The 14520-nt window shown below is 40.2% G+C and overlaps 1 protein-coding gene across 1 annotated transcript in view; it reads right to left on the bottom strand.

Moving 5' to 3' along the window:
• The window catches only part of asic1b (acid-sensing (proton-gated) ion channel 1b), a 144178-nt gene extending 140838 nt beyond the window's left edge, over nucleotides 1-3340 (bottom strand). The window contains exon 1 of the mRNA XM_023406349.2: nucleotides 1892-3340. Within this exon, the coding sequence (XP_023262117.1) occupies nucleotides 1892-2253 (362 nt within the window). The 5' untranslated portion in view covers nucleotides 2254-3340. The remainder of the gene's footprint in view (nucleotides 1-1891) is intronic.
• Nucleotides 3341-14520: the final 11180 nt, after the last annotated feature.

The raw sequence follows: 14520 nt of genomic DNA, 5'->3' as shown, positions 1-14520 counted from the left end.
AGCTGACAGTACAAACACAGAGAAACAAATCCATGTAGGATGTAGACACTCTGGTTGAAATCTACACCATACATAGGACTAGAACTGCAGCCCCGAGCAATGGAACGTATTTCTTTCCTGTAAGGTTATCACCTGTAATATGGATGTATAGAGGTCACGAAGCAACGATATTCAGTATGAAAACGGGGAATTGAATTTATGTCATCCTAGCATGTACCGCTCTCCGACTGTGCCTTGGGCTGCAGAGCTGTGTGGATCAATATACTAAAAATACCCTGAGTAATGTGTTCAAAACTATGTGTTTGTATTAGATCTTTTATTTTTGCATGAGAGCAGTGTGTGTGTGAGTATGTGTGAGTGTGTGTGTGTGTGTGAATTTCATTGCTTTAGCTGTGAATACAGAGTGGAGGACGGTCATCTGTATTGTGCTGCTAAACGTGATCAGAATACACTGTGTGGAACAAAAAAGAAAAAGTTAAGAAATTTAAAGTCAAAAGTTTCAACATCAACGGTGAGCTTGTCATGGCTGCCAAAAGACTAAATGATCAAAGCACAGCAGAAAACAATGAGTGTAAAGGGAGGGGATGGCAGCTGTGAATCACACACACACGTCTCCACACTTTGTCAGCAGGGGATTTAAATATCTACTCCTCTACTTATCCAATATTGAGATATTCATATCACATGAACTGTAAAATGATGAGGCAAGGAATTGCACTGGCGGCATTTTCTCCTTCATCATTTTACATTAACCACTTAGAAATAGCTCATCCATCATCTGTTACCTGGGGGATTTAAATGATCTGCGATAAGATGTGTTCTTTATCATTAATTTTTCTTTTTAAATCAAAAACTGTATCAACATATTGCAGCAGATTACTATTAGGGGTATATTTCATATTGTTGAATAGGGTTTCATACATACATCAGCTTATGTGCAGTTTGCATTTCAGATGACATGATCAGTAATGTCACTACATTACTAAATAACCAATTTTAATGTCGCTTTCCCCGCTTTCAGAAAACACCCTTTCATCTGTATCTTTTTTTCCTCAATTACCTCAGGCTAAGGTCAGTCCAAGTTCACGTTCACAGAGACCCTTAAAAGACTTTGCATTTTTTGTCCATGTTGTTTTAACATCTCCCAGCGGCTACAGCAATAAACAGTGAGGGAGGTGTCAAAACAACAGTGCTTTGCACCTCCATGTGACATACAAGATTTCACGATTTAGACATTAAAGTAAATCTAAGTTTTCATGTCCACTAGGCTAAAACCAAAATTTTAATTTCATGTAACTTCAACATTCACTTACAGATATAAACTACTGGGCCTCACAAATAAAGCATCGCCACTGCTCCCCTTTATAAAATATCTAACAAAGGAGTTTCAGTCTCTCAGTGTCAGTGGTTTCAGGGATTTAGTGATTTAATGGTCCTCAATTAATTTTATTGGAGTAAAGTCGAGTTCAGTTACATGATAACTGCAGTAGAATGTACCCAAATTAAAAATGTAATGTTGTTTCAGCATGTTTCAGTCTTATCACTGTTATCTCATATTGTGCACTGGACACAGTCAGATCCTCAATCAACAATTGCTAAATCTTCACAGATGGGTTTCCCTCAGCAGCTAGTGCATCTGTTTGGGATTCTGAGTGCTGAATACTGGTTTGTTTTATCCTACATAGAAGAAACTGCCCTGTGTTACTGAATGAAAGGAAATCAAAGATCAGGAGATATCTGCCATAAAAGTACTTTTTCATTGGCTGACTTGCCTCTGACATCATGCATACCAACAGGTAGACTCTGTTGTATGCTATGGTACAGGCAGCCCTGAAACGCACAGGTGAAATACATAGGAGGCAAACACACACACACACACACACACACACACCTGCCGTTGAGCAAGGCAAGGAGCTCCCCAGCGTGGTACAGATCGTTGCGGGTCACCCGGCTGAAGCGGAAGGAGTTGAGGTTGCAGAAGGTGACCGAAGGGAACACCATCATCGGAGCCGCGACCTCGTCCAGTTTGGTGACATGGGGGTACTGGAAGTACAACTGCACCCGGTCCACGCACACCATCACCAGCACACCTACGGAGCCCAGAAAGAACAAAATCCACAGGCTGCGCTTGATACACATCCGCTCATAAGTGAACATGTGCGAGATGCCATGCAGCGTGGATCTGCTGGCAAAAACTTCAATAGGAGCCGGTCTCTTGTAGTCCATATCCTCCGAGTCCGCTTTGAGATCCATTATGTCCCCGGGATGAGTTTAGATGAATCAATGTCGCAAAAAGAGCAAACAGCCTTTAAAGATAAGTAGATGCTTTATTAATGGGAAGGAGGTTAGTGTCTGCAAGTTCACGCCCTTCTACGCATGTATTTCTCATGCAGTCTGTGTGAGATGTTGCGTCACTGAGAGACAGCCCGACATTCAGAGCATTTTACCCAGGATATCCTCAAAATACCCTGTGCTTACGTGAAAACACTTGGAAAAAGTATAGGTATGGAAAGCATGTGTTGTTCCTCGGCTGGGGTCACAGTTTCATAATAAACAGCCCGGTGTGGAGCGCGCATGGACAGATGCCAACGCTGTCCTCTCCTCCTCGCACACTTCTGTAATATTACCGAGTTGATATTTGGCTTCCACGCTCTTAACAAAAAGCAGAAACACTGGGCAGGTCAAGAGAAAAACACAGATCACGGTTGAGAAGGTAGAAAACAAAAAGACAAATCACCTCGGCGAGGAAAACAAGGGAATCTGATGAAAAAAAAAAACAAAGCGGTGGTGTATTCTCTGTGTATGTGTGTGTGTGTATGTGTATGTGTGTATATATAAATATATATATATGTGTGTGTGTGTGTGTGTGTGTGTGTGTGTGTGTGTGTGTGTGTGTGTAAGGCAGAGAGTAGACTGGCTACATGGCTTTCCCCGCTCTTCATAGGCAATCCAAACACGTGCAGAAAAACAAATACCCGATGATTTCTCGCCTGTTAGCGTTTTAAAAGCAGTCGTCCGGATGTCCTGTGTTTACCACAGCCAGGATAAACAGCTGCATCACAGAGGAGCTGGTTCTGTCAGATAGCTGCCTCGGTGCGCCTCTCCTCGCTTGCATGCATCCATTCCCTCCTCCGACTGCCTCCACAACAATGCAGGGATAATTACTCCGGTTTTATTTGGATTCCCACTCGCTTATCCTTGAATAACAAATTCTGGAGAAAAAAAAATGTTGACCTGGGCAAAAAAAGAAAAATACAAATCCCGCCCGAGATGCTTAGCGCTATGAATTCAAGGAAAGCCACCTCAGAGGCGGTCGCGGTGTGCCCGGATCAATTAAATTCGCCCCAAACAGGAGAGAGCAAGGATAGGACGGCATGTGTTTTACACCGGGTGACGAAGTCCAACGTCGGTGTCATTCCAGCAAAGCTTATATTTTACCCAGAAGCGAGCTATTGTACTACTGAGCATACAATTTAAATGATGACGATATGCTATGACTCAAGAATTAGTCATTACCTTAACCGCTGGCAATTTACACACTCCTGTGTTTCTCTGAGTCCTCTTGAGCTAGCCGAGATGACAAGCTAGCTAGCATCAAGTTTTACTTTCCACATGTGAAAGTTACTGTTTTTATTTAATAAAGTTAACTGACACAACGTTACATTGTTATTTACAAGAGACGTACAATAAGTTATTTTACCAGGGTTTTTCAAGTTAAATTGGCCCCGGTACTAGGAGAATGCCAAATGTTCAAACGTAGTGTTAACGTCAGGTGTGTAGCTATTGTACGGAAGCCGTTGAGAGCAAGACAAAATAACATTTCGGGAAAAAAAAAAACATTTTTTAAAAAGAAGAAAAAAATAAAACAGCAGCATTGCTGCTTGTGGGAAATTTACCAAGAAGACCTTAGCCTAGCTTAGATAATTAATACAATGTAGCATCAAGCTTTGCACTCTACTGATGAAACCTAGGCTAATATTTCATTTTATGAAGCAGAATGATGAGAAAAATGTTATGTACAAGAGACAAAGTTAGCTTGGCAAAGGGAAAGCCAACTGAATTCAAATTGAGGTAATGGATAGCTTTAGAGATTTACATGCAACGAATGCAGCAACAAAACCACAAACATAATGTCTCACTAAAGACATCAGACTTACTGCTCATAAGAAATTTGGCTAAAACTATAATTTTGTGGCTAAAATAAGATTCACAAACATATTTAGCATTTTACAAGTCATTTTAACATGTTTTTGCACTTATAAACATCTCCTAAATTTGTCAGTTAGGCCTACTTGTTATATAATGTTGGCAAAAATGGATACATTTTGCATGACTTCTCAAATTGCTTGTGTTCATTTGTGCTATGTCCTTACAGCATGATGAACACATTTTTTCACGGACATCTTTTTTTAATCTTGAGTAATCAGAAATGTTCCCCGGGTTAAAAGGAGATTTACATCTTTTAGTATTCAGTTGGCAAAGATGTTTAACACATGACTCACCACACTTGCATTTAGCATGCTGGCTTTTTATTTTATTATTTTATCTATTTTGAGACATTTCTCAAAGTAAGATACTTATCCTTCAGACCAACACGTGTTGTATTTAGTGCAAATTGTAAGACCAGGGTCAGAGATTTTTTAGCTTATTTAGTAATAAGTTAACAAAGATGTGTCTGTGCACATGGCTTAGCACAATGACATTTTATGTATTTGTCCTCATTACTGGTGATTAAATGGTCTTAAACGTGACGTGTAATTTATGAGTGGAAAAGCTGTATTTCTGATACATCTAGTAACACACGACACTGTCTATGGGTAAATTCAAGAGAGTAAGTACTGGGTCAGTGAAGTAGCATTTAGTTTTGGCAGCATATCAGTGCAGTTCTAGAGCTGACCAGACAGTTACCGACAGAGGAGCATTTGGTCAGCTTGTAGTGGAAGCGTCCCATTAGGGCACAGACACATTCTAGTTAAATTTTAAAAATAAAATAAGAAAGAGGTTACCTCAGCACTCAACAAAACAGGGCAGAGGTCCACATGAGCAACTTACTCTGATCACAGGAAGTTTAACTAAAAGACAAAAGTAACCTACAAGGAAAAGATATGTAACACATTACTTTAGCATTAAATATGTACTGTAAACACAAATGCGATCAGACATGATTGTACATAAACGCACATGTGCTGATTGCAGAAATACAGTACTGTATGTTTGTGCGTGGAGGTGCACAGTTACTTTGTAAAATGCAGTTTTAGATAATATATAAACATATACACATACACATATGCATACTTATACACGGAAAATTGCACACATATAGTACCTGCACATATGTTGTAGACATTAGCACATATTGTATTACATGAGCATTAATGCATGTTTTACTGAATACATGCATGTACGCATACACACAGTTCACAGCTCACGCAAATCTCTGAACAAATCTATTTTCTCCCCTGACCAATTCTATGTAGTTGACTGAATGGAACATCCAAATATGTCAGAGTGAGTGAGTGAGCCAAACACAGGCAATAAGGCAGATGTGTCGCAAGACTGCCAGTGCCAAATCTGTCATAGAAACCGTATTGCCAGGAGGCAAGGGTAGCTCACCCATGAAATTGTTCATAATGCGTCCATAATTGCCATTTGCCATAGTATTGACTGTGACAATGTGGTAGTCATCTATAAAGCCTGCATCTTATATTGATGAGCAGTGCTTGGAAGATGAGCCATGCTCTGATCCAGTGAGGTGATGTGAATTCTGAGTAGACACTGTACAGCAGTGACACACATGGGTTTCATATCACAGTAGATATTGAATTACTGAGGTGCATTTTGATAGCAGGTGCTCGGCTGTACAGTTACCCAAATTTAGCTTTTATGATGGTTGTCGGTGCCACAGTGATGCCAGAGTAGCTTACTGAAAGGATACTTGAGTCCACTTACATTATTCTGAAGACTATGATAACAGAATGCCCCTCACAGATATCTGGATGAATAGGCCTTTCCGACAGTCGTTTTTCGGTGCTGCCTTCTTTGCAGGCTGCTCTATCGTTCAGCTCTGCCTAGACTTTCCTGCTGTCCAGCCCTGCTCATGAATATATATCCACCCTCTGACACTATGAAAGTGGGTCTTTACTTTACAAAAGACATTTTCAAAGCTTTCAACAGAAGTTGAAAAGAATGTTAGATTTATTGGCAGCACTTCTGGTGCTCCCTGAAAGAAGGATGACTTGATTATACTAACAGATCATCAAGTAAGAGATAATGTAAAAATGAAACCACTGTTCATGCTCAATTACTCTGAATAGTAGTTATCTTTGTGCTCCAGTAAGAGTAGTGAACAGTAAGAGCTCCGCATTCAGAAATTGAAGTACAACTTCAACTTGCCACCACTTCCAAATTGGTTCTGTAGGTTGAAATTGTGTATGTTTTTTTAAATAGACAATAATAGACGTCACAAAGTCTCTGGAACAAAATGCATTAATAACAGCTAGCCCTTTTTGTATGCTTCCACATAGACATGTGAATATAAACAGCAAGAGGTTCTGACTAGTTCCCACTTTCCTATTCCCATTTCTTCAGCTATAAACAATGATGTCAGCAGCCTTGTGACTGGCCAGTTCTTGAAAAGTACACATGCTGATGAATTCATCACCTCTCTGAAGAAGTATGAGAGAAAGCCTTACAAGAGTGAATACGTTGAAAGCTGCCACAAGGCCCCAGTGTGGGAGCTTTTGCACTTGTCAGTTTTCTGAAACTGCTATGATTGTCCCTTAGCAGCCATAACTGAGCACATTTCCTTCACCCTTCCAAAACAAAAATATCCAAAAGCAAAAGTTCAAGGAATGGATTAATCAGTGTGTGTATACATAAGTTAAGCACATCCACTATGTGGCAGCCAATATGCTGATACGAGTTAAGGGCAACTGTAGCAGCTCTGTCCTACTCTTTAGTGGATTTGGGGAAGTTTACGTTAACCGAGATAGCATTACATTTTTACATTTTCTCTTGTAAAAGGGAGACATTGTTTGAAAATAAAAACATAAAATATAAACATAAATGTAATCTATTTGTTGCTGCTCTGCTATTCTGTTATGGTTTCAGTGCCCTCACCTCCTCGTGTTACTTTCCCCATCAGTTTCTCAGAGTTAATGCCATCTACAGCTGATAAAATCTGCTAGTGACAGTATTCAATTCAGCCAACACAATCAACAGTCACTGCAGGTAGAAATGAGAAGCCTTTTTTTCTCGCTCAAAACCTATTGAAATTAAAGAAATTTTAAAGAAAATGAGTACGAGTACTGAGTTGTAAATCTGCCACGTGTGCAGTGCTAAGCTTTACAGACCTAGCAACAATACCTAAGCTTTCATAGACATGTTGTCCCCCATTCATTATAACCTAACCCAATATAAAAACAACACACAACAATGCACCATGTGTCTAAATTCAACACTGATTGGTCTGTATGCGTGTCAATGAATTGTTGCTAGCCTATGAGTCATAGGCAAGAGTCATAAGCTGTGTCTCAATTCAGGGACAGCATCTGTCAGAAGACGTGGTCCATGACAGTGTGGCTTTAGTAGCTGTTGTAGACCGCGAAGGCCAAACCAAAATGAGGGGTTCTGGCCAATGGAGGATTTTCGCTTTGCATCAACAACTGTGCCTGCCTTTACCATCGTGTCAAATACAGCCTCTGAAGGATGCGTCCCCTGAATTGGGACACAGCTATAGATATATAGATATAGATATATAAAAAGCTGGTGACTCTTTCTGACAAAACCTGTCAGTTTGCTAACAGTTAGCTGTCATGCTCAAGAGACAGCTGGTTTTTGCTAAAAAGCTCTAGGAGGTTTACTCCTTCCTTCGTAAGGTACCCAGCATTGAAATGCTGCATTGGGTAGGTTTTTTCAGAAGGTATCCTTAGCCAGACATAATTGTCCTCCATCCCTGCATGAAAGTGTGGTACACTTAACAGTCCCAGTTTGGGACTACATATTAGCTAACAGTTCAATAACGCGAATTGTTTCAATACTAATCTGCATGTTTTTAGGATTATTGCATACTGTTTATAATATATATATATATATATAGCATGGTAGTACTACTATGTGGTACTTTTCATGGAAAACTGGTTCATGTTCGCACATGGGAAACAAGAGGTTTGTCTACATAACACTTTGTGAGGTCAAGTCTCCTTTAATATTTCATTTGGATTACACTGGTGGTGTGAATAAGATACACATGGGAAGATTATCCAGTTCTTCCTCTCCCCTCTTGTGTCCTCCTTCCTTTCAGCTCACTCCATGCAGACTGGCTTTTACTTTGGCCAAGGCTACGTGGTGTGCCAACCAACTCAGAGGGAGCTGGCAGGGAATGTGAATACACTCTGGGGTCCCATTGACAAGTCTCTTTAGTTATCGTTGGGCAAGCAGGACACAGGGGGAGCAAGAGGCTCTTGACCCTGATGATTTGAGTCCGTTTCAAGCCCACACCCAGAATTTGCTTCCATGCAACTGTTGTCTTGGCAATGGTCCAGAGCATGACATCATCAAAAGGGTGACAGACAAGGTCTTCATAGACAGATGGTTGTTAGATCTAATAATGAGTATCTGCAGGTTCCAGCCCAGACAAATGCATACTACCCTAGCGGGTAATGATCATTATCAGTCAAGGACGCCTTCATTTGAAAGCAGGGGAATCCATCAACAGACAGCCTCGATACCCCCAGTTGAGCTCTTTGTGATGCAGTTCACCAAAATGCCATCTCACTCAAGTGATGTTATACTTATCTGTGTGCAACTTTGAAAGGGTAATACTTCTCTACTTTCCTGGCCCTGTAACCTATTATTTTTCTCCTAGTAGGTGTTTCCAGACCAATCATGCCAGGGTAATGCTCAGCAGAAAGTTTACAACCCTCCATGCATTTATTTTTCATATAGGCAATTGCCAAATCAGGCCCTTGTGGGAATTGCATGCAGAAATAATTCACACACCAAATGATAGATGATTGTTACTTAGGTAGAAAATAGCCATCCATTCTTTGATTCTCAAGTTTGACATGCGTCTGTTTAGTGACTAACTCTACAGTTGGAATTTGGAGTTATTTCTAAAAGGCCTCACCATTATATCTCAAATCACTTAGATATCAGTGTCAGGTTGGCACAGATGAAGGACATGGTAGAATGCAATTTGTGGATGAGGAGGCAGTGTCATCTCACCACTGCTATTCTACCCCTGTTAGAGTGGTTGATTGGGTCTGAACATGGGTTATTCATCCGTATCTCCAGTTCAATACAGCATCAGGTCTCTCCACTGAAAGATTGATTCTCTTCCCGTATAAGAAAAGTTTTAGAATCATCGTCAAAAACAAACTTTGTGCGCTCACAGCCTCAGGCTTGATCCAAGATGAGTGTCATGAGATATTTGAAGAGCTGGTAATGCGAGACCTTTACACTTATTTTACACTTACTGTGTTGACATTTTAACAAATCAAGGCATCGAGCAAAACCAGTGAAATGTTTCACTTAATGCGCTGTTGTGAGTATTTTGGCTCGCAGGCAGATCCTCTTTCACCGCTGACGTCTAGAACAGCACAGCTACATTTACGTTTTGTATTTTAGAAGGTTAGGCAATGATTGCACTTCTTCTTTATATTTCTTATGTGCAAAACAAGCTGCTCAGAATAGCTGCTAATTGCTTATTTGGTGATGACTTGTGAGCTCATTTCTGCTGCGCAGTTTTGAGTGATTGGCTATTGTCCACAGCTGAAGCCCCATTAAGGGACAGCATGGGAACTCAACCTCAGTCCCTTGCACACCAACCTCCGCTCTCCTGAGGGGTGCAGAAGAACATTTAAATTAGCCTTAAGAAGGAATTAATCCTAATGACTTCTATTCATTAGCAAGTAATTAAATATTCACATGCAGGCCTCACTCCAGCCCCTAACACCCCCTTTTTGTCTTTGTGTATCTCATTGGTGGTCTGCTAAACAGTACTCTGCTATACTTGCGAGGAAGGCAAACGTAATTGCATTGTGCCACTGCATGTATGAGATATGGGCTTAGCAAAATGGGCACCTAGTCGATAATATGACATGAAAGGAATTAGTTTTCATTGAAGAGATAATTGAAAATTAAATCGCTAGCAATTACTTTTTAGTGCTGACCATGAAGAGTGCTTATATGGGTACTTATTGTGAATGAGTTCACATTGATTTTGATTAGAATTTGAAATACAGGATTTTCAAGCACTGTATTAAATTTTCACATGTGAAATGCTAAGGAATGTTTCAAATAAAATGAATTTTTTTTAAAAAGCAGCAGGCATGGGCCTTAATCAATAGCTTTAACTCACATTATTAGCTCTTGAGGACAGAATGAAATACAGAAGCAAGACATGAGTAAATCCTGAACTACTATTAAGAATGGATCAGCATGTATTTTCAGTGAAACCAGACGGATTATCTGAGTGTAGTAGTCAAGGGGAGCAGGAGACAAAAACCTATTGCATCCTACTCCCAATATATGCAATTTCAGTGAATATGGTCCATTTACTTTAAGCTTTGGTATAGGTCCGTTGCACTGCAACAAGTTAAATAACACACAACTCTGTCTCATTACAGCTAAAGCTCTCCTCATGGGAGCAGCAGGCTTTATATCAAACTATAAATGCAAATCCCTTAAAATGCAATGGTTTGGAAATAAAACCTGCAAAGGATTTTTTATTTTATTTTATTACAGCGATGATCATGTAAAACGTCTACAGCATCTTTTGATCATGTGTATTATATAACAAGCACAACACTGGCCATCCATTGAGTCACCATTCTAACTTCATTTCCTTTGACTATTCAAAACTATTGAGGTCCAAGTTAATTTTCTCCTCTCTAACTTCCCCTCATAATGTAGACAGTAGTCATGCATGAAAGTAATATTGCACAGACCAGTGAAGCTCTGAGATTGCATTCTCTGTCTCTCTGTGCCTCCAATTGTCAGTGGTAAAAAGTGATTGACAGAATACACAATAGATTTGGAAATCAGACGTTTGCTTAATGTCAGAACTTTGTTGTTAAACTCGTATCATCTTCAGACATCAAACAATCCAATTTCACCACATTAATCCATCTCTGTAACACATCTGACTTAATGTTACCTCTGATGGTTTATTACATTGTGGAGAAAAAAAAAACGTGTTCATTTTATGAAAGAATTGAACAATTCATACAGTGACACATAGTCTACAAATGAACAAGTAACTGTCATCACAGCACACTTATTCAAACTGACTGACGTTCTCTCTGTTAAATTGTGCTAATGGACATATAGTTATTTTCTCCCATTTCCTTCAAGGAATAATTATGTTGACAGCCAATTACAGGTACGAACGCTTTACAACACCTCTCGCTGTTGTATGTGGTTGTTTTAATTAGATTTCTATGTAACACCGATATCACTATCCATGCTGCTTTTTACTCGCTGTACGGAAATATTGCAAAATATTGTATACAAAGTTCATTTTAAAGCTAGTTTCATCTCTTTCATTTCTTGTTGTGTGATACTTTTGAGTTGGTAATTTTAATGAGCATTTCCAGTTGAAGAGTAGATATCGGATTTTCAAGGCCATCTAACAACCCAACCATTGGCACACATGATGTGACAAGGATGAAGCAACATGGTAGGCCAGTTTTTAATTACCTTTCCACCTCCCTCCACACTCAGTGAGGGAGGCTTGGAGCGGCAGCCTCCTTTTCCACTCCAGTAGACCCTATCACTGCTGCAGCCGAGGGCCAGGACCCGGCAGTACGGCGGCAGCTGAGACCAAGGCAGAAGGGGAACACGGGAGAGGGAACAGGCAAGCAGCTAGAGGTGAAAGCAGCAGCAGCCACTGGAGGACGGAGATGGATGAACAGTACTCTACAGGATCAATCAGGCACTCGTAGCCACAGCAGATCATCTTTCTCCAGGAGCGTGTTACTGCTGCTGCACCACTCTGTCCCTGCCCCCCATAAACCACAGCACCCCACTGCCTATATGGCACCTTTTCACCAGATATATAGAGAGAGGTAGAGTGAAACGAGAGAGAGGAAGGAAACATGAGAGGGAAAGTTAGCTGGTGAAGCCTCCTCAGAGAGAGAGAGAGACAGAGGGAGAGAGAAAGAGAAGGAGTGGGGGGTAGTAGTAGGATGTATTGATTGTTTTCACTGTGATATAATTGCAATTAAAGGTTGCAAACAGCTCAGTGGATCAGTTTCTTTGCTGTCACCCAGCAGGACGCATGGCAGCATTGATGCATCCCTACACATTTCCTCAGCCAGCAGGGAAAAGTGCTAATACACTGTCAGTCCCTGTAGACTATGTGTAGATTACTGGTGTGCAGTAATTTAGCTCTGCAACTCCATATAAACAAAGTACTTTACTGAAAAATAACACCACAGCCTCAAAGAGATGGAAGAAGTAGCTAGTTGTTATACCTGTGGGGGGGGGGTCAGAGGGAGACTAGTATCTGGATTTGAGATCAGATACAGATCAAGAAAAGTACATTTATATTAAAGTCTGTTATTTGTGCTCGTATTAACATCAATATTCCCCTACTACCCTTTTGTCCTTGATACTGCAGCTCTTTCTGAACCATACAAATGCTATACAAATGTGGGAGAGTTCTGTGAACAATCACAAAGAGCCTCCAGTTAAAGCTTTGAGTTTCAAGATGTTTATTGTTCTTTTAGACAGTCTTGGACTCTTGTGCAATATGTTGGCCTACAAAGAAAGAAAGCAAAGCAAAGGTTTCTATTGTAGGTTTCAATTTTGAAGCCTTATGAGAAACACATGGCTCCACTGAAAATGTCCATTCTGTTGAAAAATGGTTAAATGATAACTTTGAACAAATCAAGTTTGTACTGAAATGAATGGCAAGAAGTGTTACTGTGCACAGTCCAAATGATTAAACGTCTGCCAATATTCTCAAATTAAATGATTTTTAATGTGATATAGTTCGCTCATAGTGATTAACAAACAGAGAATTATCACCTCACTCCGCAGTTCCCCTCAACAAGTGTTGCATTTTTCAGGTCATTGTTTTGGTATTTCAGCTTGCAGGTGATGGTTCCCTCTCACTGGTCTCATCAGCCTCATTTCCAGCTGCAGCAGGCAGCTGTTTTCTGTGTAAAGTCTGTAACACCCCACTCTACACTACCTACCCAGAAATAAATGGCAGACAGAGAAAGTTTCTCACTAACTTGTGAACCTAGTACTGCATTTAATAGGTAAAGAGCCAAGTTTCTATCAGGAGTTGGTGGAGGGGAAAACAGAGCTAAAAAATATTTTTGACTTCTACTCATCAGATGGCTGATGTTGCCCTGTGTCTGCTTGACATTTAAATAAGCAACTGTTTGTTAACACGTCCACCATAAATCCTTTATAAGGTGATAATATGTCACTGTTGTTTACGGCTTATTCTGCTGCCCCCAAGTAAAAACTGAATGAATACTGCTTTAAAGGCACAGCGAAAAAAATAAGTACGCACAAATAAAATGAAGGACAAAAACAAAAGACCAAATCCTTTCTGGCTAATAATGGGTATCTGCAGATATCTTAAATTATCTTGTGTGGCTTCTCAAAGTGCCCTCAGTTTCTGTGTAGTTACATACTGTTCCTCGGAAGTTCTATATTTGTGGTGTAAACAGCATCACATGCCAGCACTAATAACAGAGCATGCTGAAGTGAATGACTATATGCTTGCAGCAGTGTTAGTTTCTTTCAGCTGAGTTTGAATTTTGTAGCTACGCTCTGACAATGGTTTGAACTTTTCAAATAGTGTCACATTGACATAATCAACAGTTACCCCGTGATAACCCCGCCTGACTTTCTATCACAGCCCCAATCAGTGCGTTCCATTAATTTTTTTTGGAACCTCAATTTCCTGGCCGTGTGCGTGAGACATCTTTATGGGAACCAAATCGACTGTTCATTAACGAGAGGAAGCTGTATCAAGAACAAACATCTTTAATTAACACATCCCCAGCACTTCCTGTCTTTGATCTCCCCATTTGATTTATGCCTCTGCAAGAAAAGGTTGGGGTGGTGGAAGGGTACATAAGGTGTTCGGAGGGGACCAAGATGCTCTATGAGAAAATAGCGAAAATTGTGGTGCCCCTGTTGATCAGGAAGTCTTGCAGCATTAGGACCTTTTCCCTGTGTGTCAGGGGGCCAGCTCAATTACCAGTCAGCGGAGCTATCTCTTTAATAGCCTGATAAGGCAATAATCCAAAATCCATACAGTTTTAATGACTTTCTCTCTAATTAAGGACTGTTTTATAAAAGACAGACACATCACAGGCCTTCCCATTGTCCAGAAACCTATTGTTGGAAATATTAGCGTGACCAGTTAAGAACTACTAAATGGCTTTTAAAAAGTATTAATATATATATTTTACTTAGAGACTTAGTGTCATCATGAAGTAATCCATCTGTGATGCTGCTGCTCAGTGTCAGAGAGGTCAGAGCAAAGTAGAGGCG

Source organism: Seriola lalandi, unplaced genomic scaffold (genome assembly GCF_002814215.2).
Source record: "Seriola lalandi dorsalis isolate HSWRI2012SDOR001 ecotype SW California unplaced genomic scaffold, Sedor1 jcf7180002054304, whole genome shotgun sequence".
Lineage (NCBI taxonomy): Eukaryota > Metazoa > Chordata > Actinopteri > Carangiformes > Carangidae > Seriola > Seriola lalandi.
Note: the sequence above shows the minus strand (reverse complement) of the source record. Positions and strands in the feature narration are given on the sequence as shown.